Source organism: Hippocampus comes, unplaced genomic scaffold, assembly GCF_001891065.2.
Source record: "Hippocampus comes isolate QL1 unplaced genomic scaffold, H_comes_QL1_v1.1 scaffold161, whole genome shotgun sequence".
Classification (NCBI taxonomy): Eukaryota; Metazoa; Chordata; class Actinopteri; order Syngnathiformes; family Syngnathidae; genus Hippocampus; species Hippocampus comes.
This window is the reverse complement of record NW_017806067.1, coordinates 328,542-343,538: the sequence shown is the minus strand read 5'-3', so window position 1 is coordinate 343,538 and position 14,997 is coordinate 328,542. Positions and strand designations below refer to the sequence as shown.

The window sequence follows — 14,997 nt, the reverse complement described above, 5'->3', positions numbered from 1 at the left end:
CCCCAGGGAGAATCGGAGCTCGCCCGAAGTGTCCAGGTGAGACCTGCTCAAGAGTTGACGCTCGACATTGCGCAATCGAAACGAATTGAGGCGCGACATCGAATGGAAATGGGGGAGGGGACGGGGGAAGACCCCCCCAAACAAAAACAAGCAGCCTAACCGTGACATGGTGGGCTCCGTGAGGGATCCCGCCCTCAACCTGAACTGGTCCAGCTCCGACCGCAGCTTTTCAATTTCCTCGGCCAAATGCGTCTGCGAGCAAAAAAAATAGTCAGACAGCGTCTATTTTTGAACTCCGGTCATACGCCGAACTCGATGACGATCACCTTCTCGTGTAAGGACTCCTCATACTGCTTCCTGTAGCCCTCCGAGTCTTGGATCAGTAAATTCTGGAGGCAACCCCCCCGACCCGCCCCCAAAACAAAAAAAAACAAAACCAAGGTGAGGAGAAAACGAGGAGGCAAGTGAGAACGCGGTCAGGAGGGAACCTTCTCTTCCAGCGCCGCCATGCGTTCCTTCAGGTGCAGCTGCAAGCGCTCGTTGGACTCGGTGAGGAGGCGGTCCACCGTGTCCGAGAGCCGCTTGTTGTGCTCCTCGTTCATCTTCTCTCGCTGGCGAGCCTGCGGGAAGGGAGACCGAGGAGATGAGCAACGCTCGGGAGAGTCGCCCGCCGCCGCCCCCTCCCGCCGAGCTCGTCGTGGTCGTCACCCGTAGCAGCTCCTGGTTTTTCTCCTCCAGCTGGCATTCCAAGTGGCGCATGCGCTCCTCGATGTTGCCGTGACGCTCTTCTGCCTACAACGCACATCTCGTCTCAGCGACATATCTGAGGCTCACACAAAAATCAAAAGGCAACATTTTGCACCTTGAAATTCGACATTTCAACAATCTTTTCTGGAGAAAGGCACCTCGAAATTCATTTGCAGAAAAATTCCCAAAAAAATGTGCCCTTGACTTGGCGACTTGAACCAAAAACGGACCATGAAATCAGTACTTCAAATTTCCAGGGAAAAAAAAAACCCTCTTCCAAATTCAAATTTCCCCGACCAAATTCGAAATGAGCATGTGAGGGGGGTGGGAAGTTAAAAGCGAGCAGATTTCTCTCAATTCCAAGAAAAATGCCGGAGACTTTGGGCGTGACGCTTTCTTCTTTGAAGGAAAGGACGTTTTGCAAATGCGCGGCGGCGCTTTTGGGCGTGACCTTGGTGAGCGCGGCAATCCTCTGGGCCAGCTCGGCCTCCACCTCGGGCAGGGTCTCGGCCTTGCGCATGGTCTGCTGGAGCTTCTGCTCGGCCAGCTCCAGCCTTTCTTGCAGCTGCCGGTTCTTCTCCTCCATCTGCGCCGAGCCAAAGCAAAAGAGGAAGAGGAAAGGCGCTTTGGGGGGAAAAAAAGCGGCGACGGGGGTGCCGCGAGACCCCCACCTGCCTGAGGAAGGCCTCCTTGTTGGCCAGCTCGTTCTCCAGCTTGTCGTTGATGTCGTGCACCGACGTGGACTCGCGCTGGGCGCTCAGGTAGCGCTTCTCCAGCGTGACGATGCGCTCCTCCATGTCCTCCTTCTGGCACATGGCCTGCAGGCGAACGGCGAATGACGAGATCTGGAGGCGCTGGCCAACTCGGGCCAAATCGGTCGGTTCCGGATTTGCCCCTCAAAGGCCGTGCGCCTTCGTCACCTCTTTGATGTCCCGCTGGTACTTGTTGTTCATCTCCTCGGACTTGATGAGGTCCTTGCGGGCCGTCTCCAGCTCCTGCTCCACTTCGGAGACGCGCGACGACAGCGAGGACATGCGCTCCTTCATCTGCGCCAGCTCGTAGTTCTGCTTCTCCAGCAGGTCCTGCAGCTCCACCACTTGGCCGGCCTCACGCGCCGACTCCAGCGAGCCGTTGGAGAGTCGCTGGGGACGGCAACAGAAGTGAGCGCGCCGCGCCACGCGACACGACGGGGGCGCCGCCGCGGCAGCAGACCTTGCCGCGGACCTTCGGCTGCGCCTCGCCTCCCTCCGGGACGTCGTCGCCGGCTTCGCCCGACGCCACCTTCCTCTGGATGTGAGCATTCTGCTCGCGTAAGGCCACGATCTGCAGGCAGGGGGCGTACAAGCGTGATGAAATAGCGCCGCCCGACTCGACACCGACGCCGATCCTTGTTCGACTCCTTTGATTATTCCCGAGGTTTCCCTTCATCTATTTTGTTGTTCCCCCCCCCCCTTTTAAATGGAATTTGACTTTGGGAGTCAGCCGGTCTTCCCTCAAACGTGTCCAGTTGGTCAAAATTGTCGCGCTAGCAAACGTTGACAACTTTTCCTACCTCCTGGTTGGCTGCCGTAAGCTCCTCCTCCAAGGCGGACACCCTCTCCAGCGACACGCGCAGTCGCTCGCGCACCTACACCGGGAAAAAGAATCGTCGGGGAAACATTTGCTCCAACAAACAAACAAACCACTAATTTTCCAATTTCCGTTTCAAAAAAAAAAGGTCATTCAATCCGGGATTCGCCCGAGCCGAGCCACGCGTGACCGAGAGCGCTTTTGAGATGGAGCGGGCCATGTTTGTGTGGTGCACCTTCTCGTCGAGGGCTTTGTGGTGTTCAAACAAGGACTTGAGGGCCTTGAGGACCTCCACCTCGCTGGAGACGCCGGACGGCGACTGCGCCTGCCTCTTGACCACCGTCATGCGCAGCGAGCGCTCGTGCCGCGACACCAGACATTCCAGGTGCTCCAACAGCAACTGCGCACAGAAGGACCGCTCGTTCGTTTTGGGTTTTTTTTTTTTTGTTTTTTTTTTCTTCCCACCGCCATCGTTTGCAAACGCGGGAAGGCTGGAGCGCACCCTGGTGTTGTTCCTCTCGGCCTTCAGCTCCGAGATCTCCTCTTCCTTCTCCAGCAGCTGCTCCCGGCAGGCGTTGAGCTCCTTGGTGAGGGACGCAAACTCCTAAACGGGAACCAGAGAAGATCACATGTCAGGCAGACGGCCAAAACACGACCGCGGGGGGGATGAAGAGGAAGATGAGCCGCACCACGTCGGCTTTAATCGGATAAAAGGGTCCCGGGAGGTTCCCGCTCGTCACATTACGCCGATTCGATTATGGAGATGCAATCGAAACGGACGCTCGGCCCCTGAACTTGTTTCGGGCCTGTTAGCGAGAGCGTTGCTCGGCGCGGGATGCCACCCGACCGCAAGCGACCTCAATTGCGGGGGCCGGAAAGCAAAGCGTTTCACTCCACTGTCGACCCCTGACGCGAGTTTGAATCCCAAAATAGCTGGTGACCTTCGCCCAAAAAGCCCAAGACCACAACACAAGTCTGACGTCAAAAAGTCAAATCACCACAAGTCCGCCATTCCCAATTCTCACGTTGCCGTGCGGACTTGCCAGCTTCGGCCCCTTCGCCCGTCGAGTGGGCGAGTCCAATGGTCCCCGGCAGCGCTCAACACACGTTAGCGTCACGCGGCCCCATGCGAGCGATAGCTGGCATTTGGGGAAAGGTCTGAAGCGGGAAGGGAAAAAAAAAAAAAAAAAAAGTGGCGCCTTCTGCTTGGGGTTCGCCAGCTTCCCCTCTGGGCGGATACGGAGAGGCGGCGCGCCACCAGGAAAGCCTCCTGAAAGCTCGCAGCGCTGCTCAGTCGTGTGTCAAGAGCTGCCAACTCCCCCTCAAGTGCCACAGTTGGACGGGCAAGTGGCCCAAAAAAAAAAAAGGGACTACTGGGAGAGGGGGTGCGCCAAGCCCCAAATCGGAACGTCGAAGGGTGCGCCGTTTACAAAGTCGCGGCTGCGACGCATATTTAAGATAAAACGAAAGCCTTCCCACACAGGTTTGCCTGCATATTCAAGACATGGGTGTGCGAGGGTCCCGCCCCTTTTTCGTTGACACTTTTTGCTGGCTTCCTCATAAAAAAAAAAAATAATAATAAATAAATAAAATGCATTTGAAACAAAATCAATCCCTGATTGAGAAAGGAAACCGGAGCGCTTTGGCCAACTGGCACGGATGATTTGACGTCTCTTCACGACGACGCCTCGGGGAGAACAAAAAGCGTATCTCCTCGTTCGCATTCCGCCGCTGATCGCCGTGGCAACCGGAGCTCCGTTACCATGGCGAAGCACGGAACCTCTCTCTGTCCGACTTGAGTTGGAAGTTGGTCAGGAACGTTCGGAGGGCTTCGCAAATTTTCCGGGCCCACGGGAGACCAAAATGAGATGACGGCCAAGGATGCGGTATCGGTCACCGTCGGGAGTACCGAAAACTTCAAATTAGGAGTCTATCTGCTCGATACCGATAAGTGGTATCGATACTCGCCCGTCCCAAGTTATTCCGGGCGGGCCTCCCTGGAAATCGAGCACGAAAAGATCTGAACGATTCCCACGAGCGGTGGAAGCTTTTGATGCTATGTTAGCAAACGCTAAGCTCATTGGGTTTCATGGCAAAGAGCGGATTTCAGTGAGGCCACAACCGAAGCCGAGAGAATTTCCCCTCGGAAGTCTTCTTCCAATTCCATCTTGCCATTTCGCCGGCTTAGCCGCTCCCTCTCGTCCTGGCAGACATCCACGGGCGCGGCCCAGGCGGATCGTCTAGGAGCGCTCGTCTTTGTCGCCACGGCAACAGAGGCTTGAAGGGCTGCCGGCTGCCCCGCCTCCACCCCCCACCATCCATGGGGTGACGTGTAGTTCGGGGCCGATAAAATCATATTGTGATCTTGGCTTTCGTGCAGTGCACGTTGCCATGTTCCAAAATGAAGTCCACGTGCAGGTGAGATGCACAAAATCTCTCTTCACACCTAATGAGAGATTGATCCCAATCAATCTATCCAACAACACCTCATCAATCAAACAAGAGTGGGGGGAAAAAAAATCCATTTTCTTCATCACCCCGCAACGCTTTTGTGTCACGGGCCACCAAATAAAAGAGCCACGGAAGAGCAAGGCCGATTTCCTGCTTCGGCAGTGTGGCCGCCGAGAGCCTCCCGCATGTTCTTTCGTGATCATGTCGCCCTCTTCAAGTCGGATGGGCTGATGTTGTTTGTTTTGGTTTTTTTTCCCCGTTTTTTTTTTTTTTTTAGCAAATTGGAATATCATCGTGCTGATCTTGGAAGGGTTCCGAGTTTGTACAGTTCGGCTAAGATAACGCTAGCGGAAATATCGAAGGAATGTCCGAGCCACTGCAGGGATTCATACATCCGCTACAATGCTAAATATTTAGCATCGCGAGGACGACATTTATGGCACAACGGAGGGAGGGTGAAGGGGGGGGGGCAGCGGTTCTTGCAGTGGAAAGCTCGCTCATCCTTTTAATCGCGATGGAATCCAAAGTGGGTCAAACTGCATTGCCCATCTGCCCCGCGTGGATTTTAAACACTGATTAAAAAAAAAAAAAAGATGGAAAATAGGCCAAAGGCCTCCTTCGTTCGGTATGCACAGTCAAGAGAGCAACGCCGCATCCGCAATCACACGCGCGTCATCGTCACGCAAGCAAACAAAAAGGTCAAAGGCTTCAATCGGCGGCTCTGCACGCATCGATCACGTCTGCCCTCATTTGCGCGCAGGCACCTTTGGTTCCAATCTGTGACGCGTCAGGCGGCGCGAATGGCGGCGCTTAACGGCCCGCAGCGCAAATGTCAGTCTGACGCGTGCACGCTTGATTGACGGCTGTCAGACACGGGCATTTGGAGTTCAAGGTCGAGGGATGTTTTTGAAGCGCTGCCCCCGAAGCATCTCGGGTCCGTTCAAGGCGGCGCCGAGAAATAAATGGAAACGCGTGCGGGAGCAAAAGGATGAAAACACACACACCAAATCAAAGCGTCATAAGTCGGGCATGTACAGGTATTGAGACGGCCTCTCGATTGACAGATTGTCAATTTTTAGCAAAACGCAGAGTTTCGTCTCAAGAACATCCATTAGCTTAATGCTAACGTAGTCCACTATCGGTACTCGACTCAAAAGCGATTGTTTGTAGAATTCAACGACAAGATGGAGGTGCTGCGCTGTGGCGGAAGACATTGGTCTCCATCAGTGTCTCCCCCCCCCCACCCCCCCGGCGGGCGGCATTTGCTGTGTGCAAACAAGCTGCCGTGACAGAAGCGTCAGCGGCGTGGGATTGTGCAGCTGCGTCTCCACAGCCTCCTCGGATTCGGGTTTACGCCCAACTTTGGTGCCCCGTGTGGGAAATCGGCAAATATTCCATGATGAGCGGATTCCTTTGACGACGACGATGACTTTCCGTGCCGCACGAGCGCCCCCTTTTTAACCCCAAGACACCTGAGACGCACCTGGATGAGAATGGAGCAACTTGTTGGGGGGGAGGGGGTTATGAAATTGAGATGGGGAGGAATGCCAACTAAAATAGGCATTTGGCCAATCAATAAATGATTTTTTTTCCCTAATCGCGACGATAAAACCAAAATAAATGTGATTCAAATAAATGCAAATCAACACCAACATTTGCATTTCAAATGCGTGAATAAACACAGAGATAAAAGATGGCCTCAAACCAAAAAAATGCAATTAAAGTAACACAAACAGAAAATGCTGCAAAAATGGAAATCGTTGAATAAAATGAAAAATATCAAACGAAAATAACGTGTCACCGAAAAGAAAAAAAAATAGAAGCCGACAATCAATATGTCATTGATGCACGCAGGTGGCGATCAACGCAACCAAGTTTCGGAGTGCCGAAGCCTCCCGGAAGCTCCAAGAACGCACTCATTGCGCCGCACGAATCAGTCGGCGTGATCGTTTCCGGCAGCTCTTCGAGATAGCCGCGTGATGAACACGCGCAAGTGTCCCCGATTCTCCTTCGCGTCTCATTTCGTCAGGCGATTCGGAGCCCAGAAGTCACGTGACTTGCCTGGAAAGTGTAGAACCTGGTGCCGTTGGGCGGGTGCGCCTTGGGGCAGTTGGTCCCCGCGCTCACCTCGGAGAAAATCATAATCCTCGCGACTACAACAACATCCCAATATCAGGGCATGACCGCCGCCGAGCAAACAAAAGGATCCCCCTCACCCCACCCAAAAAAAAGAAAAATAAAATCTCCACAATCAGCACGCACGAGCGCGCGCTAGGCGGCGGCGCGCCCGAGCGAGCCGCGCAGCATCCGAGAGGCCGGAGAGGAATCGCGCCCATCGGGCTGCATGGTGGCGCAGAGACGCACCGCGGCTCGGACTGCAACGGCGGCGGGTCTGCGCGCGCGTTAAGCACGACCCAGCAACCGGCAGCCACCACCCGCCTCCCCCTCTCTGCTCGCACCCCCCTCCCCACACCCTTCTTCCTCTTCGCGAACCAATCAGCTGCGAGAGGAACCACAACAGACGCAGTAGAAAAAAAATAATGAAATCAACAACATATGCACGACTGCGATGAATCATAAAAAGTGTCGGACAAAGACTTTCCAACCGACACGCACGTGACGTCGGTGATTTTCGAGAAGGGCAACGAAAGAAAGGCTGTCGTGTGCACGCCACAGCAACAGGTGGCGCCAAAGACACAGATTTTGCTCTGAGCACGTTGACAGTCGGTCCAGACAATCAAAGAAGAAATACTAATATCGACATTAAATACATATGCCTTATATATATTCTTCAAAAAAATAAAGAATTGCTTAAAGAAAAAAAGAGGCAATCAGGGGAGAGCCCCCCCCCCCCCCCCCCGGTCTTATTGACGCCATTTATCTTGGAGGAGTTTCTGGCTCATTTCTTCATTTGCAGCAAGTGCAACACACCCCAAAAAAAAAAAGTTTCCTCCCACCGCTGCTCTCTACTTTATTTGCAACTTGGGCCTCATCAGTCTTGCGATTGACGACTGGCAGGAGGAAGAGAAAAAGGAAGAGGAGGCGATCTCATAAGTTCCTCATTAACGCCCCCTCACGAAGGAGAGCGCTCACATTAAGAAGACACACACACACACACACACACACACACACACACACACACATAACAGGAGGGCTTTGTGCCAGCAAGTATAACAAGATTTGGAGATGAAAACGCAGAGAACTTGGACATAAATCACCAAAATGTGGTTAGGGAGCCTGCGCAAAGTCTAAGTTACATCACAGCAAAAATAGGATGTGGATTTTTGTCACGAAGACTTTCGGGGGGACATGAGGGAACAGGTAAGGGGAACAATGTTCCTTTGCGCAGTGTTTCACTGTGCTCTATGAATCAAGCTGAGTTGAGTTTTGGTTATTCCTGCAGTGCTCACTAAAAGGCAGTTTGGGAGACCCGAACTCCGAGCTAAAGGTCAATTTGAATCATTGGGCAGCTTGGGGCGAACTTTCAAAGTCCGATGGCGCCCTCTTCGGGACAATATTGGTATTGAACAAAATACTTCCGCTACTTGACGACGTCAAAAATAATCCAATTGAAAAATTTCGCTTGGTGGAAGAAATTAAATTTTGCACCACGATGCAAAGTGTCAGAATGTTTTGGGGAAATGGTGGACGTCGTGTTCTCCGAGGAAAAGAACTCTCCGGACTGTTCTGGACGCAAAAAAAAACAGCATCCGTAACGGGGTGGGGCTCTGCTCGTGCTAATGGCATTGGGCGAATTTACACATCTGTGAATTAGTTATTCTTCATAAACAGTCTTCTAAATTAATCTCATATAGAAAAAAAATGCAAGTACGTACAGAGATGTGGATTTTTTTTTTCCCAAGACATTTGTTCGTCCAACAGAAACGATACGATTGGTCTGCGTGTAATACCTCGTCTGGTCACTGGATAGCAGCATCCAACAGGATGACGAACACACGCGGATGCTTTCAGCTCTTCTAAACATAAAACGTTTTTTTGGAAAAGGAAAAAACAAACGAAAAGATGAATGAGATGAAGGAGCTTTATTCTTGTCTCATCTGTCAAAGTGTGTTTAAAAAGAAAACAGATTTAAAGTTAAAAATATCTGGTGGATCACGGGTGTTGCTATTCTTAGATTCAACATTGAACATTTGAAAGATGGCAGGATTTGTTTTCCATCAAAATAAGCTGACGCCAGCCTCCAAGTGTGTTTTGAAACGGCGGTCATGCTCATGCACGCCAGCCTATGGTCTTCGTCTGGCTGCCGTTTGTTATCAAAAGACTGTTTTGGCCTCGAGCTCATGCTAATCGTGTCGATCCAGCTTGCGTGACAAGCGACGGCTGATAAAAGTCATCTTTGTTTCGTGCCTCCAGTTGTCATGGGTGCAACGCGTGGCTAATGCTAAAAGAGGACAACCCGCGCGGGCTGGTCACAAAATCAACTGCAAACGCCACAAAAGTAATGCTTTGCCACCAACTTGTTGAAGCGGGCAGAGGAGCGTCATTTTGACCAATCGAATGCTTTGAGGAGTTTCATTTAGATGAGCGTAAGGGCCTTGCTGCCATGATGTGGCATCTTAGTGTCAAGGAACTAGGTTGAAGTGAGTTGAAAAGTTCCACTTAGACAAAAGTAGTGCTTTGCCCCCAGCTTTTGGCATCTGACAATTCTGCAAAACTTAGTTCTTTGTGGCAGGCCTCGGTCCCTATTAGCGGGGTTGACTCTTTGTGGGGCGCGCCATAAATCGGCGATGAGGAAAGTAGTAATTGGTATTTTACAGATTGCAAAACAGACACCAATCTCACACTTTTGGTGCCTTTTCCCCGAATCAAATCATCAGTAAGATATTTATTTTAAAGGGTAAACAGGGTGAGCGTCCATTCCTTGCAAAAGTCACCGTTTTTTATCTTTGGTTGCTTCTCACCAGAGGCAACGTTTGGTCGTGACCTACTTTTTTTTTTTTTTTTAACTGTCACTCACGCGGCCGTGCGTCATGCTGCTGCCTCACTCGCACACGCCAGAACCTTCCTCTGCGCTTTCATAGTCTTATCTTTCCAGCTAGCCGATTAGCGCGCCAAGGTGGCGTTGACATCCATTAGCCCGGAATTAACGGCAGCGCAAAGGCCCGCTGATCCATTAGCTCGACAGGAAGAGGCCGGCGAAGTAAGAGCTGATGATGTGAGACTTTTCTGCCGGGTCGTGAGCAGCGCGCCGCTCCGTTCAGCGACAAGTGGATTTCGGTGGCTTTCTGCCGAAACGCTTGGTGGGATATCGACGAGCGACATGAGCGGCGGTATCTGAATTGGGAAAGCATTCAGAAGCAAAGGTACAAGAACCTCCCTCTTTTTCCGATCCCTTCTAGCTCTTTGCGGCCAAACCTGTGATGCTCGCGTGTCGCCGCCGAGTCAAGGCCCTCAAACGCCTCTTTGTCGGGGAAAACAATGGCAACATTTTTCTAAGTGCTGTGCGAATGACTCGCTGCTGCGGTGAACCAGTTGCCACGGGACTACAACATTTATGCCCCGCCCCCACCCCACCAAAAAAGGCAGAGAATGTTGAATTTTGACTGCTTTTGTTGTCCGCGTCGGCTAAATGATTCCATGTGTATTTTATTCCAAAATTGTGACTCGACCAACGTGTCGACCGTTCTTTCAGAAAACATGTCACAAAATCAATTTTTCTTACGTGCTTGTTTGCTAAAAAACCAATCGTGATACACCCAAATGTCGAGGCTTCTTTCCAGAAAAACGTGACAGTCACTCCAAGATTGTTTTGCAAGGAGGCTTCTCTGCTCCGCCGGCTCTTTTGCGTAAAAAAAGTCCGAGACGCTCGGCTGCGTGGCCAAAATGCCGTCGTGAAGGAACAGACGCTAACGTTAGCCTTGGCCCAACCAGCCTTGACCAATTGCTCGTAACGGCCTCCAAATTGCTTGATGAGGCATCTCCTTTCCCCGCGGCTTGTTACTCTTGAACGTTTATTTGTTTGTTAGCGTTCATCAGCAGTCAAATGAGCGCGGGGCCGTTTCCCATCTGTTGTCGCGCGAGACCGAGCTAATCGACGCGTTCGGGAGATGCGACGCCGACATGGCTCTCTAATTGCCGGGCCGCTAATTATACCCTGTTCTTCTTCTTGAAGACGCGGGAGGTGATGCGGCGATACGTGGGCTGAAAACTCTCTTGAAAAAGGCAGCCGGGCGGCCGCGATTAGCTTCGGTTTATCTCACGTCAATTAACGACCGCCCCCAGCTGGCGCTCGGCAAAACCTGTTCGCGGCAAGCTGGCAAACACTTAATTGTGGCGTGTACAGACAAGAGGACTCTCTGCAAAGTCTACTAACGACCCAGGCTAAACTTAGCTCCCCCCCGCTTGTAGCAAGAGAATGAAAAAGCTGGCCGTAGGTTCAATCGGCAAAAACAGAAGGCAAATTTGTCACTCGTGAAGAACAGTCAATCGTGGGGAGGATTACTCCATTATCTCCTGGGATGGGGGGGGGGGTTGTAGTCCCTGGAGGAGAGTGCAAATGAGAGAGAGAGAGAGAGTCCTTGTCCTGTCAGCTGCTGGCAATGACATCATGTTCTATTCCTGGCATTCAAGTGGAGCATTGAGAGGCGACGAGGTTAGCAGCGAGGACCCGGCGACGGATCCCAGAGCAGCTCATCGTTTCCCGGTGATCACTTTGATAGGCTAGCGTGTCAGGTTTTCCAGAAAATCATTTCTGAGCACGCTCCAGCACATTGGAGGGAGAGCGACAAATGAATGGGATGCTTTCTCACGGCACACATGACGAGCTCTCGTCACGGCTCCAGATTGGGCCTTCTGGGCCGGGGTTCAAAGTTAGCGTTCACGCCGTGCTCTGCCCTGCGCGGCGCAAATTTGCAAGCGATTGGAAAAAAATCTCTAGGCTGATAAAATGGTTGCTCCAAAGCAACATCCAGACTGCCTCCGTTTTAGCAGTTTTGGCTTCCTGAGACTTTTTCGTGGGCCAAACTCATGACAGACACGCTGAGCACATTTCACATTGATAAGTCAAACCGGCTCCTTGAAGGCCCTTGGCGCGCCCCCTCCCCCCTTCCAGTACAGTCGGAGGCTCAGCCGATTGCCGCGCAGACCTGCGACGGCGTGAAATCGTACAAGCGAGCCTCCGCTGGCGTCCTCGGCCACAGCGTCTTTATTTCAACCTACCGGGCTGCGCGGCGACATTTGCACAGATGTGTCGCCATGACACCGAGCTTCCGAGGTCGAGCCGGGACAACGGCGCAAAGAGGATACGAGCGCCGAGAGCGAAAGGCGGCACCGAATCTCGCGAAAAGTGGCATCGCGGGAACCGCTCGATAGCTACTCGGACTCCCAAAATGGACGCGGGGGGGGTCTTCCTACCTGCGGCAGGGCGGAGCTGAGCTGCCTCTGCAGCGAGTCTCGGTCGTAGATGATGTCCTGCAGGTGCTGCTGGGACAGGGCCAGGCTCTCCTGCGTCTCCCTCAGCGTGTCCAGCAGGCGGTCGCGCTCGTCCAGCATGTTGACCATCAGCTGCTCAAAGTGCGAGTCCGGGTCGGACGAGCTGCTCTGCGAGCCGCGCTGGCTCAGCGCCGTGTCCTCGCTGATGGTGGGCATCACCTCGCACATCATCTTGCCGCTGAAAAGCAAAGGTGCGGAAAACGTCAAGCGGGGCGCTTTGGGGTCGCCGTCATCTGCCTAAACGGGCCGCGGAAGACGTCAAAGGAGGAGGACGTACGGAGCTCTTGAAATGCGAGGGGCGAAATATCAGTCGGTCGGACAACCCAGGAGCATGAATGGATTTAATGCCGAGAGAAGCGTTGCACTCTGACCTCTTCTGAACGCCCGTCCCTAAATCAAACAAATTAGGCTGCGTCCTCTCAAGCTAATCTTCCCCCGACTGCCACGTCGAATACTGACAGCGCGACCGACAGGGCTGGCAACCGCGAGCATTTCCTACCCGAGAGGCGAGCGTGAGAAGCGTATTCGGCCTACATTTGGCACCGGCGGCGGAGCCTCGGTCACGGGGAGTGCAAAGACATCGCAGGCGGCGCTGCAGCCGCGCTAAGCTGGCAATCAGACGCCGGGAAGCCGCTTAAGACGCCGCCCTCGCGCCATCCCCGGTCCTGGCCGGGCTTTGGTGTCGGGCCCGTGTCCCGGCGGGTTCCGGCAAGATTGCGAGACGCTCTGGCGAGAGTCCCTCCGTCTCGCTATTCGGCCGCTAACGTTTCAGCGGCGGAGCGGGCCGGCTCGCCGAATGTCGATTGCGTTCCAAACGGATCGGTAAGGTCAAGGGTAAGGTCAAGGGTGCTCAGCCTCGCTCTCTCGAGCAATTCAACAAGAGACGGAATTTTCAATCAATCAATCAATCAATCGATCGTTCCATTTCGGTCATCGTCTGCTGCCCGAACACCAAGCGAGTCAAGATTTCAATGCTGACGCAAATTAATAAGAGAGAAACATCAGTCGACCTTCTGAATTCAGAAGGTTGTTTGTTGTGCATGAGGAACATTTGGCACGTGCTCATCAAAACGGCCAAAATGCCAACGCTAATTAAAGGGCCCCAAAGATCAATCAATCAATCAGTCTGTCCCTAAACGAAACGTGGGACGCGCCTTGTAAATCAAGCGGCCACTTTTTGATGCTCCGCTGCCCGAAGAGGCTGCGGAAGACGTCAACGGTGAAGCGTGTTGAGATCAGAATGCCAACACGAATTAAAGGCCGCCAAACACCCGCCAGTCACTCGGTCGGCAAAGGAAGAGCGAGAGAAAGAGAGCGAGGCAGAGGCGGGCATTTGAAATCAATCGGCCCATTTTGGACGGGCCCGACTCGTCAACTGCTTCAACGGACTGCGTCAGATGACAAAAAGAAGGTGAAGCGGCACTCGGTGGAGCGCGCCGCGCCACGTGAAACCTCACTGGGGAGGAAATGTTTTGGGGCCTCCTCTCACGACACAACATCAGCTACGCTGATCGTGTTTTCAAGCGTGTGTGTGTGCGCCTGTGTGTGTGTGTGTGTGTGTGTGTGTACTGTATTCATGAATGGAGAGGAGCAGATTGTAGCGAGCACTCGCAATGATTCAAAAATGCGCCGCTTGCCAACAAACAACCTGTCAAGTCGCTCCAGTCTCATCCTCTCAAATACATCCTCCCCTTGATTTTCAATCAAAGCGAACAAGCTTCGCAGTTCTGCCTCGTCTTTAATTTTAACCGACAAACAATCGGAGTCTCTGTGTAGCCAGTGTGGAAGCGTAATTCCCACAAAAGCACGAGGACACATCACAGGAAGCAAACACACGCATACATGCACAAAAGGATTCAGCACTTGGTGTGTGTGTGTGTGTGTGTGTGTGTGTGTGTTTTGACTGAAAGTGGCCCCAATATTTGTGTGTGCGTGCGTGCAGCGGCTATGCAAGGCCCACAAATGTATTGGGACACTCACAAAAAGTGAACACCCGCACACACAGTAATTGACGTGCGGGTGTTCATTCTAAAAAAAAAAAAAAAAATGAAAAAAGGACATCGATGCGGCCTTTCAGTCTGTGTGTGTGTGCGCGCAGGCGCGTGATTAATGCACGTATGACAAAAGCCTGTCAGTAGAGCGTGTTTTATGTCTGCGTGCTGCTTGTCATGACGTCTCCCGTCGGCCCGCGGCCATTGACCCTCGTGTGCATGTGAACGCGTGCTTCATGCGGGGGCGTGTTCATTCATCCAAACCGCCCGACGGTAGAGTACGCGTGAGTGTGTTTGCGTTAGGGGGGGGGGCACGCTTGGCTATTGTCTCAAGTGCATTACATCATACCACCAACCCCCCTCCTCCCTCCCACCAATGTCAAGCACGCACACAAGGATGCACACAATCACCTTGGCGATGTAGGTCAGTAGCGCGCTTACCTTCTCTCCGTGCGCGTTCACGATGCCCGACGCTCAGCTCGTCTGCAGATCGGGCACGCACCTCCTTCCCGAATCAAAAAGGCATCGAGAAAGGAAAAGGAAAGCAAAAAGCGAGCTGGCCTCAGTGGTGCTTCCGCGCGGCGTGACGAAGGCGCGGCCGGCGCGCTTCCACTGCCGCCGACGGCCCCCCCCGGGGCACCTTCTTCATCATCATGGGTCACGAACGACGTGCCCACGACGACATGTTTGCCGCGGCGCTTCACGGACAAGATCTCGAGGAAGAAGAGGAAGAGGAGGAAGAGGAGGCGAGATGGAAGAGACCATTGAGAGCCACGGGGGGGAGGGC

At 53.0% G+C, this 14,997-nt stretch overlaps 1 protein-coding gene across 12 annotated transcripts in view; it reads right to left on the bottom strand.

The window, feature by feature from the left end:
• The window catches only part of ppfia2 (PTPRF interacting protein alpha 2), a 25,612-nt gene extending 10,637 nt beyond the window's left edge, over nt 1–14,975 (bottom strand). For 4 of the 12 annotated variants that reach the window (XM_019893603.1, XM_019893605.1, XM_019893608.1 and 1 more), the window contains exons 1-13: nt 14,652–14,974; nt 12,142–12,397; nt 2,819–2,920; nt 2,552–2,716; nt 2,300–2,374; nt 1,960–2,070; nt 1,668–1,889; nt 1,419–1,565; nt 1,199–1,333; nt 709–792; nt 489–620; nt 327–389; nt 161–252 (exon numbers count right to left, since the gene is read on the bottom strand). In XM_019893603.1, coding sequence (XP_019749162.1) covers nt 161–252; nt 327–389; nt 489–620; nt 709–792; nt 1,199–1,333; nt 1,419–1,565; nt 1,668–1,889; nt 1,960–2,070; nt 2,300–2,374; nt 2,552–2,716; nt 2,819–2,920; nt 12,142–12,390 — 1,577 coding nt within the window. In that variant the 5' untranslated portion in view covers nt 12,391–12,397; nt 14,652–14,974. Of the gene's footprint in view, nt 1–160; nt 253–326; nt 390–488; nt 621–708; nt 793–1,198; nt 1,334–1,418; nt 1,566–1,667; nt 1,890–1,959; nt 2,071–2,299; nt 2,375–2,551; nt 2,717–2,818; nt 2,921–6,828; nt 7,177–12,141; nt 12,398–14,651 lie in introns of those variants that run through there. The other 8 variants (XM_019893607.1, XM_019893610.1, XM_019893611.1 and 5 more) reach the window with 4 other exon arrangements.
• Nucleotides 14,976–14,997: the final 22 nt, after the last annotated feature.